Consider the following 15,142-nt stretch of genomic DNA (forward strand, 5'->3'; position numbering starts at 1 on the left):
TCTGTGTGTTTTCCTCCACAGTTCAGCTGGTATCTCCGATGTTCCGGCCGCCAAGCCGGCCGGCCTCAGCGCAATCAGCTGATCTCTGGAGTAAACAATGCGGCCATGAAGTTGTTGCGCAATGGTGCCGGGTCCGAATGAAATAAGTAATTCCAGGGTGAGGAAAACGAGTACAACTCTCTCAATCAGCATGTTTTGAGAGGGCGCAGTTCCAAAATTACAATCACAAAAAGCCAGCACAAATACCGAACTTAATAAAGCAAAAAAGTAAGAAAACCGAGAAAACAAGCAGGAGCGACTGCAACAGGCTGCACGCGCGGGCGCATGCGCTCTATCTTTTTTTTTTTTTTTTTTAAGTGGTCATGCTTGGTCACATTGTGAGAAAAATGTCTAAAACACAGGATAAAAGTGTTGCTGCGGCAAAAATGTACTATACAGAGTTGTCTTTTAGGATTCTTTGACATGGAATTCATATAAGCCACAGTAATGGAACCAATCTTCCACTTGAACCAGCAAGACTTATCAAAATAAGCCAGGCTTTCTCTTTATCTGCCTCGATGGAATACCCCTCAGAGAATGGCCAAATGAAGAAATAAACAAAAACATGAACTGACACAGGAGCATGACAACACCAATACAGTAGTTTTTGGCTCCAGGAGCTGTCTTAAACCTACCTGTTTTACAGTGCTAGGATAGAGAAAAGGACAATTAAAATGATGTACCTTATATCAAAGCAGGCGCTCAGGAAGTATCAGTCTCACTGACTGAATGGAAATGATAAATGATTTACAGAAGACCTATAGTGCTATTTTTTTACATTGTTTTTGTAATATTGGGGTCCAGTGGAATACATTTATGTGCTTTAATGTTCAAAAAACACATTATTTTTCTTATACTTCTCATTTCTGCAGCACCTCTGTCTGAAACATTCTGTCTGGGCTTATGTCCAGCCTCCCCAGCAGCCCAGTCTGCTGTGATTGGTCAGCTCGCTCAGTCTGTTGTGATTGGTGCAAAGCTTAAAGTATGTATCGGAAACATCACGCCCCTTATCCAAACTGAATTTCACCTCGGGAGGCTGCATAAGCTGCTAAAAACACATTAACTATGCTTTTAAGTTCACTGATCTGTTGAAATCTAAGCAACAGGGAGAGACTCCAACTCAACCACCACTAAAAAGAATCATAGCTTTGATAAAATAGACTGTTTTCTTAACCTTCGGATGATATTTTTTCTTGTGGCGCAGTGGTGGAAGTGAAGCAGTGTGGATCAGTTTGGATAAATGAAAAATTAAAACAATTAACAGTTTATTTCGATTGGTATGATATTGCAAATGTAATAAAATTACCCCCAACACAGGTTACAGTCACACAGTCCATTTATATTTGCAAGTTTAATTGACAAAAACAGAAATAAAAGTTATATGGATACAATATTATATATATATATATATACAATGATCATGTTACAAATGAACACGTGTTACAAATGAGCTTTGGAGTTCCTTACAGACCAGAACTAGCATACATGACGTGAAAACTATGCTAACTGAAGAAGAACAGATACATGCAAACTACAGTGTGGGTTTTAGCTCCACAACATACAAACAAAAATTTATATTTGAAAAATATCCCTGGATCATAATTTTTACTTAGTTTGTGCCAAACTGGTTTTCCAGCTGCTGTTTCTTCAGAGTGGACGAATCCTGTTGATACTGACAACTGACATTTATGCAGCAAAAGAAAACACCTGTGGTACAATTGTAACACGTTACATTTAAGGTGACTTGTCCTTAGTGTCCCAATTACTTGAGCGTCTTGTCAAACTCTATGAGTTCTATTTATTACATTGAGTGAATCCATTTATTACAAACACTCATTTAATATATTTACACGAATCAATACATAAATGTTTTCTTCAGTGTGAGCAGCCTTTGTTCCATATGTTCATTTAAATGATTAAAGCACAGATTGAGCGGTTGTTTTTTGACTATGTGTGAACCTTCATCCTAGGCCCTGTTTCAGAAAGCGGGTTTAGTGAAAACTCTGAGTAAGTTAACCCTGAGATGAGGGAAACTCTGGGTTTTCCATCCAGTAAGAGAGGTAACTTAAACTCTGGGTTAGTTACTTTGGTAACTGACTTTGTAAACCTAATTTGCACACTGGCAGGTTTCCACCAGCAAACCCTGAGTTTCTCTCTGTCTCCTCCCTCTGGCAGAGCCAGACATGCTGTTTCATTTCCTCATTGATTCAGTCCGTTTCAAAGCGTGTATCGAAGCGCAGTAATTGGCAGAAGTTTACTGTCAGAATCAAAATCCTATTTGGATAATAGTTTGTTACTCAGGGCTATCTTAAGTTACTGCGTTTATACACAATTGCTTCTTCAAACAGTGGTTTTCAACCTCACAATAAAATATCACACAGCATCAAGTCAGCCTTAATCTCAATACACAGATATCTGCATATGTATTGCCGTCAGACAATAGAGGATGGGTTCCGAGACTGAGTCACTTCAGCTCAGAATCAAACCCCTGCATATCTGTCTTTTTGCGAGTAGAAGTTATTTTCTTTTTTTTTTCTTTTTTTTCTTTGGATCAATGTTTACAGTCCACACATACATGCATTAAAACCTCTATGTCCACTGGATTAAAATAGCGGCTCTGCCTTTCATTTACCTATTGCTATGGTGAATTGTAGTATCGGAGCTCCATTGATGATGGCTTTTTTTCATTCAGCACTCACAAACTTAACTCAGAGTGAACATACTGAGAGTTGACTAAACTGACTCTGATCAGCTGTTCTGGAACTGAAAGCACAAGTTTTCCATCTCAGTGTTCATCAACTCAGAGTTCAGGGTTAGATTCCGAGTTTGTTAAACATGCTTTCTCAAACAGGCCCCTAGTCACAGAACAAGCCAACTAACTGATGAAACAACTGAATGCAAAATAGCCAGCATTATTAAACTATTGGCAGAGCAGGGCTTGGTGCCAGAGGACTCATTTTAAAGCAAGCTCACACTCCATAAATGACTTAAACCACTAACGTTACTCTTTCTACAGCATGTGCACCTATGAGAATCTCAGTGCCCTTTGCACCAAGCTGGTTCCACATCACCAAGACATGCCATCTGCTAAATTTCACTTCACAAAACCATACTTATCACAATCAGTACATTTCAGGCTTTAGCTGTTAGCAGTGCTGTGTGCCATTGAGTGTACATTGGTCACATAATATTGATTTCTAAGCAAACTGTGTCTGATATTTTGATTATTTCTAATTTGCGGTCAACAGTCCCTATCTGTATTTTTAGTACTACACTACATGATTATCATCAGCACCAGACAGCTGGCAGCATGGCTAACCAAACCGCTAGACCTCTCTGTACAGGAAAACTACATCTCACAGATAAAATTTTGTTCTAGATCACAGTTCTCATCGTTCCAGGCGCCTGTTCCTGTTGCACGGTGCCAGAATTCCACGCAGTCTTGGTTCCTCCCGTCATAGCTATTAGGTTGGCCTTTATCCCAGAACCTGCAGGACAAGAGGACACATCCCAAACAAGCATGAATACTTTTCTACCCTTGGGTGAATAGAATCAATGTTCTGACAGGTTCTCAAGGCCCTGACACACCAATGCTGGGCCACAGGTGAGTGTACATGGCCCTCGTAGCTGCTGCGTGTCCCCGATCGTTGACGCTCATCAGTGCTAGTCGGCTCTATTTCCACAGATTGAGTAACAGTGATAGAATGATAGAGTGATCCAGTGAACCAGTGACGGAGCCAACTGGTGAATGAAATAATTCTGCTGGTGGTTCAGCTCAGCACACAAGAGGAGAAACAGACGTGAGGAAAGTAAACAAAGAGCTAAAGTCCAGAGGGAATGAGACCAAAACAAACTTGTAACATTAGGTCAGATTATTTTCTTATTTATATATATAGTCATTGAGCTCTTCAGCAGAAACATTTCCCAATGGTTTGTGTTATTGTTCACTGGCACACGGTGAATATGCTCTGTTCTTTCAACATTGGATTGTGTTGTTAATGTGCCAACTAGCTAACTAGTGTCAAGATGGTCTTCCGTTTCCCTTTTAGTATGACGATTGTAGACTGTAGTTATTTCCTCTCATGCAGGTGCAGAACATATGTGCTGGTTGGCCAGCAGCTGAAGAATTTGCGGTGTGGTTACGTGTAACTTTTTGGCGCAGACTAAGCAACGTGAGGCAGTGCAGCAGGGCTTTTGTTGCCACTAGTTTAATAAAGACAGTTTGATGTGTCTGGGCCTTAAGAGATATGAGTTCAGTTTCTCACGCTGTGGTCAGTGTTGTCCCATCTACCCATTTCCACTGCCCTTCTATTCCTTCATCAGTCAGTCCAATCCAGACTTCTTTGTCAGTTGAATACAAGCCGTTGATGAATAGCTGTGAGGGAAGAGATATAAAATATAAAGTCATCACAGAGATACACACATTTATTGTTGGGGTTTAGTGGAACAAATATCTTAAAGCTGCACTAATCACTATTTTTATGAAGGAAATTATCACTGTAGTTCAAAACATGCTGGTAAACAAAGTGAAGATATCTCCCTCAGGAGTTGGTGAGACCAAAAAACAGAGCTAAAAAAGAGTGAGTATTGGACCTACATGGTTTGCTGTGTATAAATTGTTCCCAGACATATACCATATAAGCTTATAAGGTTATGTCAATGTTGTGCTTACAACTTCTTCCACAAATCCCCAAAACCAATAAGCTTAAAAAATCAATTCATGCAGCTTTAGTGTTAGTTCCAGTAGTGTGCCTTAAGTTTTTTTTTCTCCATCAGTTTAAAGGGTAAATAAAACTACTTCTATTGTTTAAAATATGTTGATCCACTACCAGTTGGCTGGACGGCACCTGTTGTGACTGTATGATAGGTAATCAGGCAGTGTCAGTTCATAGCACAGTCAGATGGCACCTGTCGCAGCGGTAGGTGTCAGTTTGAAATGCTGGCAGTAACGATGTAATATAAGGAGCAGTGAAGTCCCTTTAGGGCAGGTGGGAGGGGTGATGGATGGGTCCAGCCAACCTCAGACTTTCACCTGGGAGCCCAGTGTTCGCTTCACATACGAGTGAAGAGCCAAACCATGGTATTTATTTCTGAACCTAACTACATGCTTTTGGTGACATCCCAGCGTTGGTTGCAGGTTCCTGGAATGTCAACAGCAGACACAGCCAGATACCTGGCACAGTATATGTAGACGTTAAAGTCCACTGACAAAGCAGTGATGTGTGATAACTTGGGATGAGAACATGTTGTTATTCCATGTGAAAATATCAATTAGTGCAGCTTTAATTAAGTAAAATGCCCCCAAGAAGCTAATTCATTGTGCTTTCATGACCATTTCTATGGTGACACTTGCACATACATTCATGCAGATATAGGCAAATGCACGCAGATAAACCAACCATTTCATCTTGGCTTTTTATGATCGCCAGGTCTGCACCATTGCTTTGACAGTAGCTCCTGCCCTGACTCCAGCTTTTCTTGCTAACAGAAGTGAAGTAGCAGCTCTGCTCAAACCTCTTCCAGCCGGTGGGGCACTTCCTAGCTGAAAATGCAAAATATTTTTTGATCAATAAGTTTACAAGCATTGAGTTGTTTTTAAGTAGTGGTTTTCTAAGGGAAAAGACATTTGGAGTTTGCATTTGTTTATCATGAAATGGCATAACTACCAGATCTCTCAGCTTTTTCCAGCATCATTTTGACAAGAAAGCCAAATGCATTTTGCAATATGAATAATGATGAATATGTACCTTTTTTTCAGCTTACCTGGAACCAGTCCCTTCAGTCTCTCAACCTCCGCCTTCAGCTGATCTCTCTCAGTAGTCAGGTTGTAATTGTTCACCTTCAGCAGGTCTCTATCCACAGTTGCATTTTTGCAATCGCTTTCAATCTCTTCTTTTTCCTGAACCAAGGATGCATACGTAGCCCGCAACTTATCTGTCTCCTTTACAAGTAGGTCATAAGTGGCCTGCAGAGTTTCTTTTGATATTGTCAGGTTTTGGTGACTGCTAGCAAGCTTGTCTTTCTCGCTGGTGGAGAAGTTGTATCTGTCCTGCAAATGCTCGACACGCTTTATCAAATCATTGTAACTCAGCTGCAGTTGGTCTTTTGATCTGGTTACATTATTGAATTTGTTCTGTAAATTGTCCCTCTCTTTGGTCACCGTCTCAAAACTGGCCTGTACCTCATTTTTGCGCTTTAGCACTAAATCGTATTGTTTTTGTAATGAGGCTTTGGCTGTCGACAAGACAGTGAAACTACTCTGTAACTGGTCTTTACTGGCTTTTAGCTGTTCTTTCTCTTTGGTGATAGCAGCGTTACTGGCCTGCAACTGACTTTGGCTAGATTTCAGTTGTTGCTGTTCTTGGGTCAGTATATTGTTGTTGGTCTGTAATTGGTCTCGTCTTTTAGATAAGTAATCGTTTGTTTTCTGTAACTGATTGCGGGAGGTCTCAAGCTCTTTTTTAAGCTTTTTTTCTGTCTTCAGATCCTCCTGTAGTTTCTCTTTCTCATTAGTCATGGCTTTAAGGTTGTTCTGATGGTCTTGTCCGACTTTCTGGTCTGTGGCAGATGAGATATATCACAGTATGACATCAGTGATATCAGGCAACTCTCTCTAATGTGCATATTTGAGAGAAAAAGAAAAGAGGTTGACTCACAGTGGACACTCTGACCTATGACCACGGCCAACAGGAGCACACACAGCAGCCCAAGACCAACAGTAGCAGCTCTGAAGGGGCTGTTCCTCAGTGCATATACTGGATAACAACAAGAGTAGAAACAGAAATTTAAAACGTAAAAAGTGTTCTGAGGAACTTGTGGCTCATTGGCTCTATCCGTATTACAAAATTGAGTGAAGCTGCTAAATATTATACAAAACATTAATTTCAAGCAAAAGTGCTGACTAATTATTTATTTTAGAAAAACACAATTTATTATTATTTTGAAAACAGCATATTCCATATACCAACATAAATCACATGTATAATGCTTTTATGTATAATAAACCAGTGGACATATCAACCCTATAAAAGTGACGGCTGTCGTTTTTAAATTTGGGTAGGGTGACATGCATTAAATCTAAATAGATTTATATTTAAATGATAAATTTAAAGTCCAATTGAGAAAATGGATATGGGTTCAAAAACGTCCTGAGAGTCAAATCTGAAAAATCCTCTTAACAATTTGAAAATCCTGGGTGTCAGTAGCGTAGTGGATTGTGCGCTCCATGTACAGAGGCGATGCCTCACTGCAGCGATTGCGAGTCTGACTCCGGCTTGCAACCCTTTGCTGCATGTCATCCCCCCACTCTCTCTCTCACCCTATTTCACACACTGTCCTGTTCATTAAAAGCAAAATGCCCTACAAAATAATCTTTAAACAATTTGAAAATCCTAAATTGCTATGATCAGTCCTGCTCAGTGATTTCCAATATTGCCCACATATAGGATATGTAATATACTATATACCACAACATAGACATTATGGCAAATTCACTGGTGGTTGACAGTTTTCTGCATTATCTCATGGTGTATATTGGCATGTACAAGTAGCTTCAGCTTAGGATTGCTTCTTTTGTCTGTGTCCTTTTCCACCTTATTCACTATGTCCTTCTAAAATGTCCCGTTTCAATAGTAATAGGATTGGATTCAAGCACACCGTAAACCCCAATCCATCTGTGACACAAAATTTTAATGTAAAGTCTACTCAAATGCCCTGTACCTTTTAACTTGCACTGTGTACAGTTGTAGCTTTTGCCATTTTCATTGTACTGGTACTGGTTCATTGTACACTTCATTTGTGTTTTGATGAAACCTGGTACTAAATTATCAGTAATCGGCTGTAGACCGTAGTATTGATAAACGCCAATGGTATCGATTCTTTTGTGCTGGCGTTGATCTCCTCCACATACACACATCCACACACACGCCTACACGACATGGTAACCGGTGAACAGCCGAGCAGCCGCGGTGAAAACAAAGTGAGGATTACTCAAAAATTACTTGAGTTGACGGCAGCTACACTCGTTACTGTAAGTGACATTAAACCTTGGAGAGTAAGAAGCTAACAATATCAATACATGTGTTCAGCAGCATGAACATGTAAACATGTAGACAGCAATATTCAATATGCTCCTTCCACAGTCTCTCATCCACCGTCACTAACGTTATGTCTTACACAAGGGCACAGCCCGCTAGTTCGGCTGATAGCCAATTGTTACTAATAAGCTCAAATGACAGCTGTCTGTATGTAGACTAACTTAGTTTGACACTTATCATAAAATACTTTTAAACTTAGCTGCTGGCTGAGACAACCCCAACTCTCTACACCAGCATGTAACTAGCCAAGCTAGGGGAGCCAAATACAGGGCACACTCCGAATCATCTACGTCATCACGCTAATTTGAATAAATTTTCTGGAACTTTGAGGTGCAGTGGAAATGCAAACCATACAGATTACTGGGAATTCTTTTACCCAGGTAAATAAATTCCTGGTAATAAAAGTTCCTGGAAATGTTGGTGGAAAAGGGGCTTATGTCTATTTTTGTGTATGGACATTGGGGTAGGGCTGAGCAATATGGCTTCAAAATAATATTGTGTATATTGTGATATTTTGATATACCCTCCAAAGAAATGTAGACAACTTAAAATATTATAGAAATTAATAAATGAGCTAAAGTTACAATAAAGTTAAATAAAGTAGCTACTGTCATAATATATCTAAACAGAGTACTGTTGTAATAAACTTTAATGAAGAATTGTTCTAATTAATTAAATCAAAGCAAAACACTGGTGCTTTTATATTGAAGCACCTGGATTCAGGCACAAAGTGTTGTTGTTTTTGCTGTGAACTTGAAGCTTCCGGTCAACAGTGAAATGTTAGCAGTTAGCACAAAGTTAAACTGTTGCTGCTGCACCTTAAAATGGGAGGATTTATTCACTGTGAGCTGGAAAACAATCTAACAGCTTGCCAGTTGTTATATTAATAGTATTTGCAAGTTGCACTGGTGCTCCATGGTCACAAAATGTGACTAAATAGTCACAGTCTAGAGCCCTGCTGGTGCAAAAACACTCGCTCCCTCTGCTGATGCTATTGTAAATCTCATTAAATTAAACTGTTACTATGGCACCGTTAAATGTGATGACATGTAAACATGTAGACAACGATATTCAATATGCTCTGTCCACAGTCTCTCATCCACCATCACTAACATTATGTCTTACACAAGGACACAGCACGCTAGTTCAGCTGATAGCCAATTGTTACTAATAAGTTAAATGAGCTGTCTGTATGTAGACTAACTTAGTTTGACACTTATCTTAAAATACTTTTAAACTTAGCTGCTGGCTGAGACAAACAACCCCTACTCCCTCTACCACCCTCTATCATCTACGTCATCAGCCTGATTTGAATACATTTTGCGGAACTCTGGGGTGCAGTGGAAACGCAAACCAAACAGATTACCAGGAATTCTTTTACCCAGGTAAATACTTTCCTGGTAATAAAAGTTCCTGGAAATGTTGGTGGAAAAAGGGCTTTTGTGAGTCTTCGTGTGTGTGTGTGTGCGTGTGTGTGTGTGTGTGTATGTGTCTGTCTGTCTGTCTGTCTGTCTGTCAGAGGGAGAGAGCAAGAAAACCGAAACACTGAAGCAAGTCTCTTGTCTGAACTAAACCAGTAAAGTTGTGGGCTATGAAACTAAATCAGTGAACAAAATATTATTACTTTCTGTGGAGCTGAGGGGAACTTTATATTGTCTCGTGTTTTATATTGTTTATGTTGTCACATCTCTCAGCCCTATTTGGAAAGAAGTTATTATTTTATTACCTGAATACCGGAGCTTGCTGCCATCGTCTAAAAGTTGCTTATAGCCAACTTTACTGTTGTCTATGTCCATGTTGGTCATTGTAGAGGCCTGGTACTCGACAGACATCTTTACATCTGCTTCATGAGCTGGATCCCTACCAGCAAAAAAAATAAAATAAAAAAAGAAAGAAAAAGTAAAAGTAGTATTAGCCTCTGAAAGAGCTGCTTCTTTTCCTTTTTTCCAATTATGTTACAAGAAAATTTGTCCCCTTTCATTTGTTTCCCTGTCAATAAGTTTCCATCTCAGCATAAAAAAGATACTGCAGAACTTACCTTAACTAGGATTAAAAGTGTTTTTGTGTGTAAGACAGGATAATGATCAGCATGAATGTAAGCTATAAACAAAGTAAGACTTACCTCTGCTTGTAAAGATGACAACACGGTCAAAGTAATATATAAATCTCTTAAAGTAAAACCTAATCTATTTACTTTCTGTAACTTCAATCCACAAAAGAAGTATGCAAATGCTTGGATATGTACCACACACTTTACATCCTTGTGTGGTTTTCTTTATACTTGTGGCCGGAGGGGCAGGAATTGGGGGTTGGTCAGCAGGCGGAGCTAGAGCCTCCTGTCTCTCTAAATGCAAATGAATTAGTCTGAGAAATCGGATTAAGGTTGAACCTAACAGACTAGGTTGATAATAAACTCAGGACACTTGGCCATCCAAAATCAATCTCAACACCAGTGGTGCATCATAAACACAATTTAAATCAGACACGGTGAACTCATAAGTGAACTCAGCTTGGGCTTCTGGTTGAAACAAACAACTGCCACCTCCAAAGTCACAAGGCATGAAGAGCACTGCTGGAGATTGTGGAAAATATAGCACTTACAGTTTGTGTGATCTACATAGAAAAACAGCATCTATTTGACAATTGCACAACATGAACCACTTGTTGCACTGAACGGAAGAACAGATTTCACAAAATGCAAAGATGCTGAATGTGCAGTTTTCTTGTCAGCATTCTGTGAAACAGTCTGTGTCAGGCCGATTACTCAAGTCTTGTACCAACATGTGTTTTCAGCAAAACATTGTGCACTGGGCTAGTAAATTCATTTTATGTAGACTCTATTTAACCTTATTGTGATCATAATGAAAACAACATGAAGACTTTTATAACATCTAATGGTTAGAGTGGCCATTTGGTATCATTTTCATATTTTTGAATAATGAAATAAATCAATACATAAAACTTTTGATGCTTCCACCCAGGCCAGCCATCAGGGGGGATCAAAGGGTACAGATGACCCCGGCCCAAGGCCAAGGGGGGGCCAAGAATTGGCTCAAGTACAACAATTTACTTTCTGATTTATATCACTGACAATATACATTATATGTATTTACATACCATAACATACCATACCAGTTTATTTATAAAGCACATTTAAAACAACAGAGCTGAGACCAAAGTGCTTTACAAGTAAAAGAAAATACAGGTAACAACTCACAATCACAACTCATAAATAAAAAACATACACAGCGTCACATGAAGAACACCAATCACTCAGGCTGTGCTTGAAAAAGCCAAAGAATAAAAATGTGTCTTGAGGCGTAATTTAAACACCTGCAGAGTGGGGGCTTGCCTAACATGCAGAGGCATATCGTTCCAAAACTTTGGAGCTGCCACTGCAATAAATAAATATATTTTTATCATTGAAACAAATTTAGATATGCCATCTGATTCTCCCAACCCTGCGGGTGTTGTGAAATGGTTCAGTCCATCTGACAGAGGGAGTCAGGTGTGTGATGTGCAGAAATCACAACGGTGTTAAAAGTAAACATGTGAGGCAGACTGAAGACTGACTAAGTCAGAATGCATTACCAAAAATCAGGGACCACTAAAAGAAAAGCCAGGGTACAGAGAGAACAAGACACTTAAAGGAACAGAGAGGCAATAGACTTTTTTTTTTTTTTTTTTTTTTAAAAGTGAAGAAACAGCAGGTATGACAGGAAGAGCTGATGCTGAGAGGTGAGGCAGACTAATGTTGGCAAATAAAACCTGCTGCATCTGATTCAGTTTTAAAGCTGCTATATTTGAACAAATCTCTCTGTGAAATCAGTCAGAATAGATGAGGAGGATTATCAAAGAAAAATAGCCAAAATTTCAAAATTGACCAGTGCATGAAAAAACTATGTTTTCACCTGGGGTGTTTCACTGTGAATTAATAAAAGTAATTAGAGAAAAATAAGAAATTTCCCCAGCAAATTCAATAAATATGCGCAGACCATGGAATTGTTTTTGCTCACATGAAAATATTTTTGAATCACTATCACAATATTTCAGGCAATGTTTTAATATGGAAATTACATAGTGCCAAAATAGTTATGGGGTACATCTATGCTTTTACTCCTGATTTAACAGTCCAGGGAAAACAGTACTGTCAGAAACATAATGTGGGCCTGGAGCCTGCACGTTAAGGTGTACGTTATAAAGTATGAAAAGCAGGGAATAAAAATTTATATTCCCTCCAGATTTTCTCATATGTATGCTAATGGTCATTTGTGTATTTTCATAAGGACTTGTGTAAGATAGTGATGTACTGTACCGTAAAAGACAGAAACCATTGATTGACCCAGCTGCTGAGTAAGTAAACTGAAGAGAAACTAAGAGGAAGTGAGGAATCCGAACAGAGCTGAGATTAACTGCAACACCCTTCAGTTATCTCTGAGGAGCAGTTGTGTTTGTTGATTTAGCTGATATGTGAAAAAAGAGCCTCAGACAATAAAACGAACACACAGAGATGACCACTCTGCAGTGTGCAGAAAGCTTTGTTGTCCACCCAGAGATAAATATTTTGTGCGTCATTTAAATGTAACACTGACAACAGCTTAAAACAGAAAGCCTGCAGGGCCTTATAAATATGAGCATTAGCCCCTTTTCCACCAACATTTCCAGGAACTTTATTACCAGGAATTTATTTACCTGGGTAAAAGAATTCCTGGTAATTTGTGTGGTTTGCGTTTCAACCGCACCTCAAAGTTCCAGAAAATTTATTCAAATTAGCGTGATGACGTAGATGATTCGGAGTGTGCCCTGTATTTGGCTCCCCCAGCTTGGCTGGTTACATGCTGGTGTAGAGAGTTGGGGCTGTTTGTCTCAGCCAGCAGCTAAGTTTAAAAGTATTTTAAGATAAGTGTCAAACTAAGTTAGTCTACATACAGACAGCTGTCATTTGAGCTTATTAGTAACAACTGGCTATCAGCCGAACTAGCGTGCTGTGCCCTTGTGTAAGACATAACATTAGTGACGGTGGATGAGAGACTGTGGAAGGAGCATATTGAATATTGCTGTCTACATGTTTACATGTTCATGCTTGCTGAACACATGTATTGATAAAGTACTGGCTTCTTACCCACTAAGGGTTAATGTCACTTACAGTTACGAGTGTAGCTGCCGTCAACTCGAGTCATTGTCGAGTTATCTTCACTTTGTTTCCACCGCGGCTGCTCAGCTGTTCACCGGTTACCGTGTCGCGTCAGTGTATGTATGGATGTGTGTAGAGGAGATCAACGCCAGCACAAAAGAACCAATAGCGTTAGTGCTTACCTATACTACGGTCTTTAATAATTTAGCTCTGAGGCTAAGTTAGTACCGGGTTTTGGTACCCATGCTTAATCAAAACACAAACGAAGTGGAGCTTGTAGAAATGAAATAAAGTTTGCAGTGGCTGCCCGTGCCATGAAGTGCGGAACACTGCGAGTGTGTGCTCCACCAATCAGTGTTCTTCAGCAAACAGCCCTGCCCCTCAAGAATCCCGGGTAATCTGAAAAGTTCCATCGAGGTCTTTTTTTCCATCTCATCTTGGGCTAAAGACTCAAAAAAATTAACAGAAGGCCTTTGTTGCTGCACAAACATGAGGTGGCACAGGGGCCTAATGAAAGACCAAGCTACAACCTCTGGGGTTGAAAAATGAAGCCAACATGAAAGTGCCGAAAACTGCAGTTCTTTGAATGTCCACTTGAGGCCAGCTCCAAGAGTGAATCAATCCCCATAGACCCCCATGTTAAAATGCCCAACTTTATAGCAGAAATAAACATGTTTACCACTGTTCAGTCTCTATTGCTTATTTCAACATTCACGCCAACTGTACTGGGGCTGAATTTCTATATAACTCACCTGTTTACATTTTAGACTTAAAGTTACGGTTAGTTAGAGATAAGCTGTCTGCCGACATTGTCCTCGGCTTCTCAGTCAGATCCATCCCTTGCTCCTCCACAGTACCAGCCTCCTACCCAAATATGGTCACTACTGGCTCCAAAAAACCAAGATGGTGACAGCTGAAATGCTGTACTGGTGGTTTCAAAACAGGAGTCCACAAACCAATGTGACATCACCATCATTACATCCATTATTTGTACAGTCTATGTGATACACGCTATTGAGTTGCTTTATGAAAAATCAGTTATTTTTGGAGCTTGGTCAGAATATCTCAGCCTCTGCTGCTTTGTTTTCCTACTTTAAAAAAAACAAAACTGTCTGCTGTAAATCCCCCAATTTTATAAGTATTGAGATAAACATCTGTTTTGCAAGAGAGACTTGAGTGCAGCAGATAAAAAAAACAACAACCATAACCACACATAGCAAATGCACATACAGTACAAGAGATTATTAGACACAGCATTATATACATTGCTGAATCCCCTCCCTTAATACATAGATACATTTATAAAGCATATTTATTGAAACATATATGCATATTGTGTCATATTAAGGCATTTTAATGGGATAAAAATATAGTTAAAATTCAAAACATACTGAAATAAAACACTACACACACACACACACACTGGACTTCTGTCAGAATGTAATAAACCCTGATTCACGTAAATTTAGAACCAACTGGGTAGGGTGAAAGTTGAGCTGCCACCACCTTTAACCGGTTTGGTCAGGTGTTAGTGACCCAAAAAAACACACACAGCAGCTTCTTCATACACAGGGTCTAGAATGGGGCAAACTTTAACTCATCCCCCTCCAACAAATCCACCCCACCAGCTAACCAGCAGCCCTCAACCCCACAGCACACCAAGTCATTTCAAATAAGGAGGCAGACCTTGGCTTTCAAACAAGTGGGCCCACGCATGAGACAACACAGCAGGTAAGCACTCAAAACCCCATGCATTAAATCACACCATTTCACTTTATGTGGACACACTAAGTTTCAGGGCCGGACTGGGACAAAAATTCAGGCCAGGAGTCATATATCCACCCAGGCCACCCAATCCACACATTACATGCTC

General features: G+C 39.6%; 1 protein-coding gene across 2 annotated transcripts; it reads right to left on the reverse strand.

The window, feature by feature from the left end:
• Positions 1–1,370: 1,370 nt before the first annotated feature.
• LOC117255379 (uncharacterized) lies at positions 1,371–13,087 on the reverse strand. 2 transcript variants are annotated; one of them, XM_033624224.2, is made up of 7 exons: positions 10,258–13,087; positions 9,862–9,995; positions 6,696–6,794; positions 5,803–6,597; positions 5,439–5,581; positions 4,305–4,414; positions 1,371–3,527 (listed from the first exon to the last, which is right to left on the reverse strand). In XM_033624224.2, exons 2-7 carry the CDS (start codon positions 9,965–9,967, stop codon positions 3,389–3,391), a joined length of 1,392 nt encoding a protein of 463 aa, XP_033480115.1. In that variant the 5' UTR covers positions 9,968–9,995; positions 10,258–13,087; the 3' UTR covers positions 1,371–3,388. The 2 variants fall into 2 exon arrangements, with proteins under 2 accessions (XP_033480115.1, XP_078019575.1); XM_078163449.1 differs by lacking the exon at positions 9,862–9,995 and having other exon boundaries at positions 10,258–13,083.
• Between the last annotated feature and the right edge of the window lie 2,055 nt (positions 13,088–15,142).

The sequence above is a fragment of the Epinephelus lanceolatus genome, chromosome 3 (assembly GCF_041903045.1).
Source record: "Epinephelus lanceolatus isolate andai-2023 chromosome 3, ASM4190304v1, whole genome shotgun sequence".
NCBI classification, from domain to species: Eukaryota; Metazoa; Chordata; class Actinopteri; order Perciformes; family Serranidae; genus Epinephelus; species Epinephelus lanceolatus.